This window comes from Xenopus laevis, chromosome 8L (genome assembly GCF_017654675.1).
Source record: "Xenopus laevis strain J_2021 chromosome 8L, Xenopus_laevis_v10.1, whole genome shotgun sequence".
Lineage (NCBI taxonomy): Eukaryota > Metazoa > Chordata > Amphibia > Anura > Pipidae > Xenopus > Xenopus laevis.
The window spans coordinates 106,173,521-106,189,045 of NC_054385.1; the positions used below are offsets into that span (position 1 = coordinate 106,173,521).

Genomic DNA, 15,525 nt, shown 5'->3' on the forward strand with positions numbered 1-15,525 from the left:
CTACTAGTCAAAGTCAAAGTAAACTTTATTGTCATCTCAGCAGTATACAAATATACAGTGAGACGAGACGACGTGGCTCCAGCTAGTACAGATTAACGGTATGAAAAAATACAGTTTTCCTACTGTATTTGCTGGAGCACAGTTAGCCTACTAAGAGTATCCTACCAGAATTCACATTCCTCCCATATGTCATCTACAATAATATTATTTTACACAAGAGCTGTAATTAATAGATACACTGTATATCTGCAGAGATTAGTGACTTATAATAAGTGATCAGTAAGGTCACTTTTGCCAGATGATTCATGGAATTAGAAGTTTCCTTGATGATTCTACCCTCAGCTTTGTGTGTTACTACCTTTATGTTTTAAAACCAGGGTTTCTTTATTTCTCTATGACATTAGCAAAAATATTTAGCTTTAGAAATGTTATATTGGGGCTTTGTTTAATCATAAAAAGCCAAACATAACAGCAAAAGTCACTTGTCTTACAGGACAGGCTTGATGCTCTGACCGAGGTGGACTGTTCAGGTCAACTGACCATTAGATGCCCCCCAGACTACCTCTCCTTGGACTGTGGGATTACAGCCTACGAATTATCAGATTACAGTCCCAGGGAGGAGGAGAACCACATGCTACCTGCCAAGCCACTACAGGCCTGGACATACAGCGCTATGCAAGAAGAGTTTCCAGATCTGGTTAAGGGTCCTGGTCTATTGAGTGTTGCCCCTGAATGCAATGAAGAGCCCGTGAATGAGGAGGAAAATGACTGCATCCCCATAAACACAGAGGAATCAGGACAACAGCCCCCAAGAACACTTGCTCTGGCTGAAAGTACCACCCCTAAAAGACCCCTACAAGACAGCAGTGACCATGGCAGTGACTCGCCTACCCGCCCTTCACTTCCCAAGAGGGGGCTTTTCCTAAATGATGCTGGTCATTTTGGACAAGCAGGGTGTATTGGGACATCTGTAGAAATTAACTCCTCTCAGCCTCCGTGTCCTTCCTCACCTCGAAACCACCTAACTCTCACACTGACACCTCCATACACTCCCACTGCTCCTACAAAATCTAAAAGTCATCTAGAGGCAGAGAATGGAAAGGCAAGCAGAATGCAAGGTAGCAAAGACTTAGACATTAAGAAGCCACAGTGCCTAGACACAGCAAAGTCCCCCAGTGGAAAAAGTCCCCCGCATAGAACACAAAAAGAAAACGCAAAAGAGATGTGGGAAGACCACAAAACTCTAGACTCACCACCCCATGACCTAGAGACCAGCAGCTGGTATGGATCAGATGAGTTCTTGGCACTTCCTTCCCACTTGCACCAGACTGATGTCCTTGCCTTGCATCTTGGAAGTCTTTCCCAGTTAGTTTCTCCTGCACCTGAGGACTCCCAGCCACCCTTTAGGGATGTGGAAGATTGGGAGATCAGCTCAGGCTCTGAGATTGGTCCCAGTTCTCCTCGTTGCCTATCCCCCAGCACCCCCAGTGACCTGGCCTCTTACTTTAATAGCAGCGGTCAATCAACACCACAGCTGGCAGGATCAACAAGCAGTAAGTGCCAGAACAGAGCAGAACTCATACAGAAGCTCATGTGGGACATACAGAGGCAGGACAACGATCGGCATGTGTGGGACAGAATCCAGGTGAGGTTCAAATACGAGTGTCTACACCCATTTCTACTGTACTACACATTTTTGAAACAGCAGTGCAGCAGCCTTGTACCTAATGTTAGGTTAATATAGTGCTGTCCAACTTATTACATATAGTGGGACCATTATTTCTCATAGAACATGCTCGATGGCTGGATTAAAGTCAAATGATTATGCCATACAGAGAGTCTATGGAGCCTTTGAGCATACTGAGGGCCATAAAAATCCTTTGGAGGACCATACCTAACCCATGGACCTCCAGTTGGATAACTCTGAGTTAGTGCTATTATCTGTGCACTGGTAATCTAATTACCTGCTTCACAAGGACCGAACATGGAGTAACTTCAGTATATCTTAACAAAAACTATAGGCAAAAAACTATAAAAAATTGACTCATACCTGCCTTGTAACTATTATACATCAAATGTTTTCTAAAGGGAGAGATAGCCAGCTGAATGCCATTAGTTTCCATCTTGTCTGAGATCCTTTAGCAACGTCCCTCTGCACATAGAATCATGTCCACAGCAGCTCATGACCAGAAAAACATAAAGGAAGGAGTCCTGAGATCTCAACAATTGGCTCTAAACTATAGCAGCTAATTGGACCCTTATAAAAATAATCCAGTATTCAAGGCCCTTGACCCCAGGGAGGTCCCAATCACACTAGTCACATGGGCCTCATGGTGATGCCTTTATTCACCAGGCCACACTCCATTATGACAAAACTGTGCCCATGATCTGACCAAAGCCCCATCCACTCCTATGCCATGGTGCTCCACAAATTCAATATTTTCTTTATTTTTTACTTTTTTTTTTTTAAAGTTTGAAAATGAATTTGTTCAGTTGCCAGCAGCAGTTCAGTAAACTCTATAGTTTACTGAATTCATACTCAGCAGGAGCAGCAGCCTCAGTTGGCATTGCAAACATGGTGTCAATGAGGAGTGGTAAGTGGCATATCAGTTCAACAGTGAAGTGTCCCTGAAAAATTAATTTTCCAGTGTTGGCAACAATTTTAAATAGACATCAGCTGTCCCTACCTTCCAAGGACACCTACATATTTTCAGTGTTTGCTTAGATAATGAGTGCCTCTGGAATTTCTTTTTGTCACAGAAATACACAGAAATATTTTAATGAAGCCATGGCCAGAAAAATTCTCATTGGTAAAAAAAAACACTGCTTTCTGAATTAGGGTGAAGGCCCTGACCTCTCCCACTTTACAGCCTTAATATTGCTATAAGTAATTCTTTTTAAGGAGAAAGAAAGGCTTAATCATGGGGGATGGGGTGGATGTTGGGTTGCTAATTTGTTAAACACCCCACCAGTATTATAATCACTAACCTCAGACCATGGACTCTTGACTGTAAAATGCAATGGCCTGGGAGTATTGTCGTAGGGATCATTGTGCTGCCATCTTGCTTCCAGTCTTTGTCAATATCTGTTGTTGTGCGCATGCTCAATAGTGCAAACATTTCTGATTAGAGGATAAGAACTCCTTCCCTTACTTCTGGAGAGGCCCCCCAAGCACAGAGATTGAAACCCCAGTAAACACAGAATGATAGGATATGGTTGAGTAAAAGCCTACACTCCCCCAATTTAGAAAATGTTGTACTTGAAGAAATCGCCAGGAATCTTTGTTAGTCCACAATTCTTTATTTAGTATCATGGGTGTTGGGTCTGAGGTTGAAGGGAGGGTATGTTTAATTTGATCTTTGGAGATACCAAAAGCCTGGCAATAAAGTAAATCATGGCAGGAAAACATACGCAGCGCCTGGTTTTCCCAAGTTGTTCAAAGTTTCCTTGGAAGCCAAAATCAGGCGACTTTGGAAAACAAAGCACCACATATGTTTTCCCATCGCAGACTTTAATTGCCAGTAGGAAAGCATTTTGGGGGAGACTTGGCAATAAATCTCCCCGTGCGCCAGTACCAATACCTGTTATCTGTTACTATGGGTTAATTATGTGAGCACACGGCATGGCTTATGAAATCAAAATGTAAGACACTGAGTAGAAAAAAGCAACAAAAAATAAGGACACCTCCAGTAAGTGTGTTGTTTTGTTGCCAGGGTCAGTGACCCCTGTATCGTATTAGTCAATTCCAGTATTTTCTCAAGTGCCCGTGCCTCATTTGGCACCTTCCACTGGATTATAGCCAAAGCAGCAATACTGGACACCACTGAACAAAGGGCTATAATGGGCAAAACCATGATAAAGGCAACTCCAGTCCCATGCAGGAAGCTACCGCCAAAATATAGCTTTTTGCATTGGGTATGCAGGGCATGGACACTCACCCTACTGGGAACTTTTTAAAGGCAGCTCTGTATCTAACACAGGGAATACATAATATCAGTGTAACCCTCTCACAGAGGGTGGCTCAGTTCCACTTGGGTTTCATGGGTATGTTACTAGCTGTAAAACACCCCTCTGCTGTGAGGCTTTGCCATACAGAGATATTACTGTACATGTGTTAAAGGTGTTGTTCACCTTTAAATTAACTTTTAGTATGGTGTAGAAAGTGATATTCTCAGACAAATTATTTTTTTTATAATTTGTGGTTTTTATTTGTGGTTATTTAGCTTTTTATTCAGCAGTTCTCCAGTTTTGAATTTCAGCAATCTGGTTGCTATAACAATAAATGTGTAGCCTTACAGAACACTTGATTGGGTCCCACTGACCCCCATTTGAAATCTGGAAAGAGTCAGAAGAAGACGACAAATCATTCAAAAACATGAAGGCCAATTCAAAAGTTGCATAGAAATAGCCTTTCTATAACATACTAAAAGTTAATTTAGAGGTGAACCACCCCTTTATCGTGGATTTACAGACAGTACAATAAGGATGAATATATAGCTTACATATTTGTTAACTACAGTGCATTAACATACTTAGGGGCACATTTACTAAGGGTCGAATTTCGAAGTTAAAAAACGTCGAAATTCGACCATCGAATTTGATACTTCGATAGTCAAAGTATTTTTTCAATCGAAAACGGCCGTTTTTGTGCGAAGTAAAAATCGTTCGAACGATTCGAAGGATCGTACAAAAAACCCTTTGACTTCGAAAAAGTTAGCCAAAGACTCAGAGGGGTTCTAGGAGGTCCCCCATAGGCTAAACAGCAATTCGGCAGGTTTAAGCTGGCGATGTGTCAAAGTTGAAGTTTTTTAAAGAGACAGTACTTCGATTTTCGAATGGTCGAATTTGTGACGTTTTTTCAATTTCAAATTCGAAGTCTTTGAATTCGAAAATTCACTTCGACCCTTAGTAAATGGGCCCCTTAATGTCACCTTTAAGTATAGAAGTTGTATGCTCTGATACAAGTCCTTTATATAGTAATATTTACCAGATGTATGAATGGAAATGGAATTTTCTACTTTTCATTAATCGTTAAGAAAAATCTTTGATAAAGCAAACATTTGGGGTTGATAGGTGCCCTTTTTGCAGCCAGAATTGTTGCTTGTCCCATGATCAGGTACAACTGGTACTATTATTCCTGTAGAGTGAGGCAGAGTATCTCCATACACTGTACATACGATGCCACTGCATTGCAGACTCTAGTGTCCTCCTGTGGCCATTTTGTGCAGTATTGGTTCTCAGTCTCACTTCCCTGTTATTATAGGATCTCCTGGCTTCTATTTATCATGCTGTGTGTAAATTTAATTACCCCAGAAAAACAGTGTAAAAAAAAAATGCGGTGTAAAATAAATATTAAATATAAAGCTGGGTATTTCATTTACACAGCATTTCCAAGCAGCTGCTGCCATTTTATGCCAGAATCTTACATGGAAAACATTTACACTAGTTTTCGCACTGCCATGCCTGGTGATTAATTTGTGATATTGGGCAGACATGCCCATAAAAAGATGCCAACTCTTCCACTGGAACAAATGTGTGTTTACTGGAGCAAAGCTTAAAATGCTGATTAGAAAAGCAGACAAGAGTGTGTGCAGTATTCATGATTTCTAATGGCCTTTCCATTGGGAAATAGGGCACTGAATCCATTATTTTTGGAATTTGGGCGAATCCCAAATCCTTCATGAAACATTTGGCTGAAATTTGACCCTAATCCGAACCCTAATTTGTAAATGCATATTATGGCCAGGAAGGGTTGCAATTTTTTTAATTTCTTGTTTTTATATGTGATTTTAAGGATTTGGATTTGGTTCAGCCAGGCTTTTTGATTTGGCTGAATCTGAATCCTGTTGCAAAAGACGAATCCTGGTTGAATCCCAAACCAAATCCTGGATTCGGTGCATCCCTAATGGGAAACTTTCAAATTCAGCTTGCCATGCCTTTTTGTATAAGCCTGATCTTGCTGAATTCTCAACTGTTTCTCAAAAAATCATCCAATCCTCAAATGCACCTGTATTTAATCCAAAGCCTCAAAAGGGGGCATCCTTGGGGAATGGTTTCTGAATCAAACAGAAAGAAAGAGATAGAAAAATCCTCCAAAAATGGGCAAATGGTTTTCAAAACTACAAAAAAAAGTCTTTATTTATTCTTTATCAACAACAGTACGTAGCATATAAAAAAACACACAAAAAGAGCATGTTCTCTTGTTTTTATTCCCCTGAACAAGCCTGAATTGCTGGTGAAATGTGCATTGGGCCTGGCAGATGGGACTGCAAATGTGTTTCTAAAAGTTTGGTGAGCCACTGCCACTGTCTCTTGAGTTTGATATGCCTGTGAATTAGTACATTATTTGGATTCTTTTAGGTTTCAATGACCACACTGATCTATTAACGATTATTATTTGTGTTAAAGATTATAATTTATGGAATAAATAAAGGGTATTTTTTGTATCTTTGGAAACTGTATGCTCAGGTGTAGCTCCGTTTTTGGGGCAGTTTTTCTATTTTTTTTCTATCTGTTTCGGAAATAATCAAGTTACTCGATACTATCTCGCTCTCTGTCTGTCTCTCTTCATCCTCTCCTCATGCAGGAGCCGGAGTCAGTTTTTGATTGACAGTTCTAAAATATCATTTCAGGGGAGCTCCCTTATCTAGCAGGTGTATTAGAGCTAACTCAGAAAACAGATTCTAGAACAAGCAAAATGAATCTGGCACAAATCTTGCAGGTAGAGAGACAGGATTTCTGCCAGAGTTTGATATTTTAAATGACTGAGCTTTCATACATCTTCTAGGCAAAAGGATCAATCCTCAAAGGTTATGTTAGAAAACAAAAATCAATCAAAATCTGACTCCAACTCCTGCATTAAGAGAGACAGACAGAGACAAGTGAACTTGATTATTTTAGAAACAGTACCAAATTGTGTTGATTATATGGAGTAAATTTACTAATTTCAGCACGATGAAGCTTATATTATATTATATTTTCATTTATGTCCCCCTCTAAAATTCAGTTTACCAAAGGATAGACCCAGTTGGATATGAAATAATTTCTTAAGGTGGCCATAGACGCAGATAATATCATACAAAATGTATTTTTGTACGATATTCATTGCATGTATGGTGGGATACGAGTCTACCGATATCAGCTGAAGACTTGGATATCGGTTGGCTCATTGATTGGCTGCTCAGAAAATTTTGATTGGGTGCCTTTGAAGGCACCTAAACATTGACCATTGTTAGCGCTGAATCGTCAGATACAGGTTGAATTCTATTGTTTCTACCTGTATATCTGATGATTCAGCTCTATAAGTGTGTATTGAAAGGAAAAATCTTTCCTGGAACAATCTTTTCCAGGAAGGACCGGAATTATAACGTCTATGGCCACCCACAGTGATACCTGTCTAATACTGCCTGATTTAATGAAGACCAGAAGAGCAAATGTTATACTGTCAAATGAACCCTTTAGCATCGAGCATTTACTATTCTACTATTTGACAGAAATATCCAATCTCTTGCAGTCAAATACGAGGTCTACATTGTCCCATTGCTTTATGTCAATGATGGTGTAGCAACTCCTAGGCATGTTGGGTAAATCACCCAGCTTGTTGGGTCAAATAGTGAATGGTTCCCTCAGCCTATACATTAATGGAATAAATGTCACAGGGCAACTCACTCACTTAGAGAGGCAGCATTCTGAACAGCTTTGTGCTACTGGCACACAGGTCACTTTCCAAAACCACCAGTTCTGCTCCTTATTGACTTGGGGAAACCACCTAAGCACCCCTGATTGATACAGATTTGCATATTTTCTCAAATTCTCAGTTAGTTGACCACAGGCTTCCTGCAGGGAGTAGCTGAGTCAACAAGGTTATAGGGTTAGATTCAAAATTTTCTGCTGTACCATCCTCACAAGTCACAACATTTTTTCCAATGACTGTATTTCAGAACCCTAAAAATTCAACCCAACTCACAATGCTTTATAAAGTTGGGGTGCAGTAAACTCCCACAAACAAAAACTGGCAGAAAATAGAGTCTGATGCTTTGTAACGACTCTAGGACGAGAGAGAGAGAGAGAGAGAGAGCACGCGCGCTTTAAGATGAGCCATGGGAAGCGCTATGTGGAGCAGTAATACAAAGCAATAGCAGGAGTTAAAAGGAGAGTTCACTTTCTCTTAGTATTTTATGGAATGGCTAATTCTAAGCAACTTTGCAATTGACTTTCATTTTTCTTTTTTATCGTTATGAAATAATTTGCCTTTTTCTTCTGACTTTATCCAGCTTTCAAATGGCTGACCCCATTAAAAAAAAATGCTCTGTAAATCTACAAATGTATTGTTAGTACTCATCTTTCTCTTCAGACCCTCTCCTATTCATATTCCAGTCTCTTATTCCAACCATTGCATAGTTGCTAGGGTAATTTGGACCCTAGCAACAAGATCGATGAAACTGCAAACTGGAGAGCTGCTGAATAAAAAGCTAAATAACTCAAAAACACAAATTATAAAAAAAAAATGAAAACCAATTGCATATTGTCCCAGAACATCTCTACATTAGACTTAAAGTTAATTTAAAAGTGAACAACCCCTTTATAGGGATATACAGAGCAATAGAAGGCATTGTTGGGTAAGGTTATTAAAAGGGATTTCGGGGATGTTACAAAAAGGCTACTATGATTTAGTCTAATCAGTAGTGGAATAAATCTTCTAATTATCCGAGCGAATTCCCTACACAATGCACTAGATGCACTAGATGGCACTGTTGTAATTCATTTCTTCTGCTGATGAATTCATTTTCTTTCTTAGGGCTTTGTGTCCAAGCTGGATAGATTTATCCACTGGCTGCAGGATGCTATGGAAGCCACAGAGAACTGGACCCCTCCCCAACCAGAGACAGAGGCCCTGCAGCTATACCTGCACACACACTTGGTGAGACAAGGAACACGACTGGAGACTCATTAATCCTTATAGCAAATATGGAACACACCTTGAGAATTCCAGTATTATTTATTGATTGATTCTAATAGAACCATGTTTCGCTCATTAAGATAATAAGCCTAAGATACAGTCGCAGTGGAAGGGCATATTTTATGGAGGGGGGAAGGAAATTAACCTGAGAGGGCCCCTTAAAAAAAAAAGATGGTTGAGTTGGTTTCATTCCATTTCCCTAAAAATAAAATCAATTTGAATGCATCCTTGTAAGGAGAAACGCCATACAATTCTTGGAGTAAATAAGCCGGCACATACAAACCAAATCAATAATTACTGTCCATTATTATTAAAAGGTTCCAAAGCCCTTTGTAACATAGTGTAAGTAAAGCCTGACGCATTTCATGCCTACACTTAGTTATAGTCATAATCATGAGCCCCCATGTAGACACAGAACACGTCAAGCTTTACTTACACTATTTTAAAGGTTGTTGGAACCTTCTTTTTAACAAAATAATGGACAGCAATTATTGACTGAGCTCCTGCTTGTGCCGACTTATTTACACAAGAATTGTATGTTTCTCTCTGGGGCATGGGTACCTGGACCCTCCATGTGATGTGCTGAGTCTATTATTATTTTTTTTGGTCAGAAAACCTGGTTCTTGCTATAAGCCTTATTTGCTTCCTTGTAAGGATCCCCTTTATTAGCTATGTAAGGAGGTCAATTCCTTCCATGTACCTTACCCAGAGCTCTGATCTCTTGCAGAACTTTAAGCAAAGTGTGGACAGTCATTGCACTCTGAAGGATGCGGTCCTGGAAGAGGGGCACAGGCTGATGGAAGTGCTGGTATCACACAGACCAGGTAACTGGCGACATGTGGGGGTACCAATGGAGCTCATGTATAATTTTGCTTGGGTTGATATCTCTGGGACATATGGAAGCAGAATACAAAGTGTCCTTTTTATACAGGGTCAGGTTTAGGCATTCTCCGATGATACATGTGTCTGTTGGCCAACACGGTGCCTGAGTTGAATCAAGGAAATCAAACTTCCTTTGACCCCTCACTCCCTGCTGGGTCTTGGCCCATGCAGTAAAACCTTCTGGAAAAGCCAAAAGTACAAAGCAGAACTTGCTTATCAAATATGTAAGGAAAATATGTCTTTAAAGAGATGTTTTACAGTCACAGAAATGAGACAAGCAAATGTCAGCTTGTTTACATAGAGCTCTGATATGAGCGTACTGAGAGTCCTATCTGCAGACTGCCATGCATTAGACCAGGGAGCAGTGCATGTACCTAGCTATGGGGAGCATGTGAGCCCTCCCTCTGTGTACTGAGACTGGCCTAACTGTGACTTGATACTGAATCATATATTCCTGCATGAAATAGTAATGAGCTACAGGGAAGAGGTATGGTGATGCAGAGTATCATACTGTGCACTAGTAAATAACAGGCCTCTGTCTGATATATTATTCATATTTACATTAACACTGTGACCTCCGCTTACTGCGACAGAGCTTATTACTCTGCTTTCTTCCCGCTCCATCTGTGCATAGTGACCCAGCTTAAATGTGCCCTCTGCTGTGCCATATATGTTCCATATTCACACACCAACAACAACGCCTTATGTACAGCTTCATCTGGTCAATTGTATGTATCCACGGGCCACTAGAAACAGTTTCTCAAAGCTGTAGAGGCACACGTGAGTCTTATTCTAGATGGAGTAATGAACTGCCATGCCGATAAAATTACATACAGTACATTGACTTTAGTATGTCGTTTTAGTATGTTATTACTTTCCCCTTTCTGAATATAATTAGAGATACCATACAGAGATAATTAGAGATGCCATCAGATGGATTTGTTTTACACCATTTATTTTGGTGTGAAGTTGAACTGGATGAACTTCAGATGATATATTATTTATAAATAATCATGTACATCCATAACAATAACGGCAAAGTAGTAAACCCACAACACAAAGTATTCTATCGCAACACACTCAAAACACAAAATATTATCATAAAGGTATGAGATCTATTAACCGGAAACCCATTATCAAGAAAGACCATCTCCCATAGACTCCATTTTAATGAATTAAGTAAAATTTATAACATATTCTGTAATACTAAACAGTGCCTTGTACTTGATCCCAGCGAAGATATAATGAATTCTTATTGGAAGCAAAACAATACTAGTAGGTTTAATTTATGTTTAAATGTTTTTTTTAGTAGACATAAGGTATGGAGATCCAAATTATCCAGAAAACCCCAGGTCAGAAGAATTCTGGATAAAAGGTCTCATACCTGTAATTACAACACATGAGGGGTTATTCAAGTTTCTGGGAAATAAGAGAACTAAGGGACACAAGAAGAATGAAGGAAAGAAGTGTGCCAAATGCAAAAAAAAAGAATTTTTTTTAGCACTTTGCACCATGCATTCCTTACCGAATATAACCCCTTAATTATTGTACTCAACACAAATTATTATACACACAACCCACACAGCACCTTTAGACTACATACCTTTAAATGGGCCACTATTGGAAGCTCAAAGTCATTTACTGTAATACTGTGTGATATGCTGGTCATCTCTATACACTAAAACTAGACTCTGTTTTCCATCACATATCCAGGCTTCCAGGAGATGCTGCAGATGATCACTGCCCAGTGGAAAGAACTGCAAAGGCAGATACGGAGGCAGCATGGTTGGATCTTAAGTGCACTGGATACTATCAAGGCAGAGATTCTGCAGCCAGATGAAGAAGATAAAGCACAGGTGAGAGGGCCCGATAGATCACAGGACATACAGACATGCAAAAGTGTCAAGAAGAGAACATATGAGATAGACCAGCAAATGAAAGGGTGAATGAATAAAGGTAGACCAAGAGCAGAAAGCATGGGCTCCCTGGGAATATAGAACGTACACAAACTAAAGAAGAGAAATCAGGGAAAGGCAATAGGAATGAAAGCAAAAAAAAAGGGACGCTAGATAAGGATTAGATAAAGAACAAATACACCTTTTTGGGCACATTTACTAAAGGACGAAGTGACTAACAATGGTGATGATTCGCCCACGTGACGTTATTTCGTTACTTCGCCGATTTACTAACGGGTGCAGGCGTCACTTCGCTAGCGAAGGAGATAGACGCTAGCGTTGCTCGCACTCTAAAGCCAGGCGGATTTTTGCTCTGGCAAATGGACATAACTCTGTAAATCCAAAAGATTTGGATTTTACTGAACGTTACCTCTATCTCCAGACTTGCCTTCACCAGCTCAGACCAGGTGAAGTGCAATGGAAGTGCATAGGACTTCCTCAAGTTTTTTGTGGAAAAATGTTCTTAGTCCCATTGGCGTCTTTTCCTTTTTTCAGAGTGATAACCTGCAAAAGTCCTTAAAAATGTTTTTTGGGTAACCGGGTTCCCCCATACATTTTCTAACATATGGAACATAAACTATACACTGGGCTCATGTGTAGGGCAATATAACAACTCTATTTTCTTTAAGGTTCCCTGGACTTGTGTAATGTAATGTATTGGCTGTAACATATACGTCCATTAAACTTTATAATTTTCCGCTGTATGCAAGTTATCCTGAGAGAAGACCTCTAACGAAGTTGCGCTAAGCAGAATTGAACGCTAGCGCATCTTCTCTTTGATTGCCGACATAACGCTAGCGAAAATTCACCAGCATTTGGCTCCCTGGACGCAACTTCGCATTTTAGTAAATTAGTGTTGTCTGAGCGAATTTTCGCCGGCAAAGTGTAGCGATGGGTGCGAAGCCGTTGCTGTCTAATTTTTACATGTTAGTAAATTTCCCCCACTGAATGAACGTGAGCATTTAGAAGCTCTTTTGGCATGACCCAAAAGATTTGAAAACACCCCATTCCTTTCAACGACAATATCCTTATTGCTCAAAACTGACAGATGACAAAGTGCTCAAAATCTCCCCATTTGCCATTGTCCATAGTCTAAAAGTAGAAGCAACCCAAGAGAAGGAAGGGAGAGAATGCATATCAAAAGGACTCACAACAGGGCAGAGAGACAGCAGATATTTGGTGCAAGTGTACAGGACCAAAGAGGAATTACTAAGGAGACTGAGTGCAGGGTAGACAGGTGGGAATGAAAGAGTAAGAGCCAAAAAGGTAGGAATTACACTAAGATAAAATAGAAAAGAAGTATATTGCTAAGAGACAATAGAAAAGGAGAGTGGGCAAAGATATACACTGAACAGAGAGGAGGCACATACCAGCAATGGTGGGTGCTCAGGGGCAGAGGCATAATGCTAAGGACCCTTCTATTGAGTTTTAACAGCTAGATACAAGAGAGAAGGTCAAATATTTCTAAACATGAAGAAAGCTAAGGCAGGCAAGTGTAGAAAGATCAATGGCTGGGGTTTGTAAATAAACAATGATAGCCTCGGTATTGTCTGCCTGATCCTGGGCATACAAAGTTTGTACTAATAATGTCACATGTCCCTAAATGATAACAAATCGTAATAAAACTTCCAATATTTACCCTTTTGTATTCAGGCGAGCATGCATAATGCGCACCCTGATTGCTTGTAGAGATCATTCAGAGCTTTGCCTACCTGGCGGGATAGTCTTTCTGGTCCTGCACGTGAGATCCAAACATTTAAAAGTTAAAATCCGGATCAGCCTTGAGTTAAAAAGTGTTTAATCCAAGTAAAGGTCTAACCCACACCCTGAGCCCTGGAGCCACTACAGTATATCTCAAAATATGTGCCCCGTGGCAGAAAAGGGCATTTTTAATGGTTCATATTGAATGGTAATTGTCTTGTGAATAGAATTTTAAAATGAATCCACCCTGGGCAGTGTGTAAGGGCCAATTTAGCACTACAGGACCGACGCTGCTTGTACAACTATTTATTATCTACTTGTACAGGGCACTGTACAACTATTTATTATCTATCAGATCATTCTTTCGGCAAAAGGGTTATTCTCTCTGCTCACATTGAATCCTTGGAGGGCACCATTTTTTTCCCTCCCTAGGCAGATAATATATTTTAAATATATGCTCGCCAAGCCATGCTGCGCCATTAAAGTTGTACAAACACACTCCTCTCTCGTCTCTCTCAGGGCCCATAAAGCCTTGTATCTTATTACTTTCAGCATATGCTCCTGTTGTTGTTGACTGTGCGGTGTTTCCCTACTCTCGCCTCCTCCCTTCCGTCCCCTCCTAAATGATCCCCCTCAGAGCTGTAAAATATTTTGAATGCTGATTATTTTGTCCTCTGAATAACAATGCAGCGAAATGATTTACCTTCAACCAATTCTATCGGAAGCGCGCAGGGTTAAAAATACAGCAAACGCGTGAGATTCTACGCACTGGACTCACCGATATACGTTGTTCTTTGATTGAAGCTTACCTGTGCCAGAGGGTCCGGCAGCACGGATAAAGAATTAATCCTTTAAAATTATCTTTCTCTGGTGCAGGATGACTCCTCCAGGTCTGCAGAGTTTTATAAACCTGCCCACTATATACAAGACATATATATATATTTGTATTTCATTATGTGATTCAAGGGTTTGTGTGTTACTGCTGAACGGGTGTGCCAGTTCCACTCTCTCTCTGGGGTGGGTATAATGGAGTATGACATTGTTCCAGTGTATGTCGTCTTCTATCTGTTGGTGTGGCATACCTGTATACTGCTCTATGCATATATAAACCATTAACATACATGGTGCAACTCTATATATGTTAGTATAACTATGTGGTTGTTTTAGTGTGCAGTTTGGGATGCTGCAGTGGTGTAACCAGCTCTTACTGGGCCCCATAAATTCATTTGAGGGCCTCCCCATAAATTAGGTAAGATGACGATTCTACCTATATTACTCCTTGATTAGCGCCCTTGTTGGGCCTCTACACTTTCCTGTAACCTCAAAGTCTGCTTCTATGAGTCCCATAGAAGGCTATTGTCCAAAAAAACACACTTTATTTCTTTTCATCTGCTAAATATCGTTATTGAGCTTTCATCGTAGATTGATCAGAACTGGATCGATACAGAAGAAATCGTTCTGATTCAGCCTAATGTGTTTACAAATGCTGTATGGGCATTCAGAATCATTCACCCGTACCGATTTTTGATAAGTCAGCCTCTATGATCTCACTTAGTAAATGGCCAGCTCGAAACAACAGCAATTTAAGGGCGAAAGGGCTGTTTTCATATGACTTCACAAATTCCACCGGGTTCATTTAATGGCTTTCTTGAGTGTTATTTCAAGTCTGCTGCCTTAACATTTCAAGGGATATAAGTTGGACAGTCTTCTACAGGTAAAGCCAACCCAACTGGTTAGGCTTCCTTTGATAGGCTATAAATATAGAATGGCCAAAAATATGTCATCTTATGATGTTGCAGTCTATGCTACCTGTTGCCTTCTGGGTTTATAACCTTGTCCCAACTATCTTTACTTACTTATTATTTTCCTTTTTCACCTCCTCCGTGTGTATTCCTACAGTGGGCTGATACTACCTAGCGATGTCTTGTGCTTCATCTTTTGCTTGTTTAGGCGGGGCCTCCCTTGGTCGGGGGAGAGTTACTTTTAGATCCCTTATACTCAGATACAGGTGGATGATAGTTTATTTGG

General features: G+C 40.2%; 1 protein-coding gene across 3 annotated transcripts in view; it reads left to right on the forward strand.

The window, feature by feature from the left end:
• Nucleotides 1-15,525, forward strand: part of akap6.L (A-kinase anchoring protein 6 L homeolog) — a 118,632-nt gene that overhangs the window by 40,138 nt on the left and 62,969 nt on the right. For all 3 annotated transcript variants that reach the window (XM_041573345.1, XM_041573343.1, XM_018231198.2), the window contains 4 exons: nucleotides 494-1,645; nucleotides 8,798-8,920; nucleotides 9,687-9,783; nucleotides 11,555-11,697. In XM_041573345.1, coding sequence (XP_041429279.1) covers nucleotides 494-1,645; nucleotides 8,798-8,920; nucleotides 9,687-9,783; nucleotides 11,555-11,697 — 1,515 coding nt within the window. The remainder of the gene's footprint in view (nucleotides 1-493; nucleotides 1,646-8,797; nucleotides 8,921-9,686; nucleotides 9,784-11,554; nucleotides 11,698-15,525) is intronic.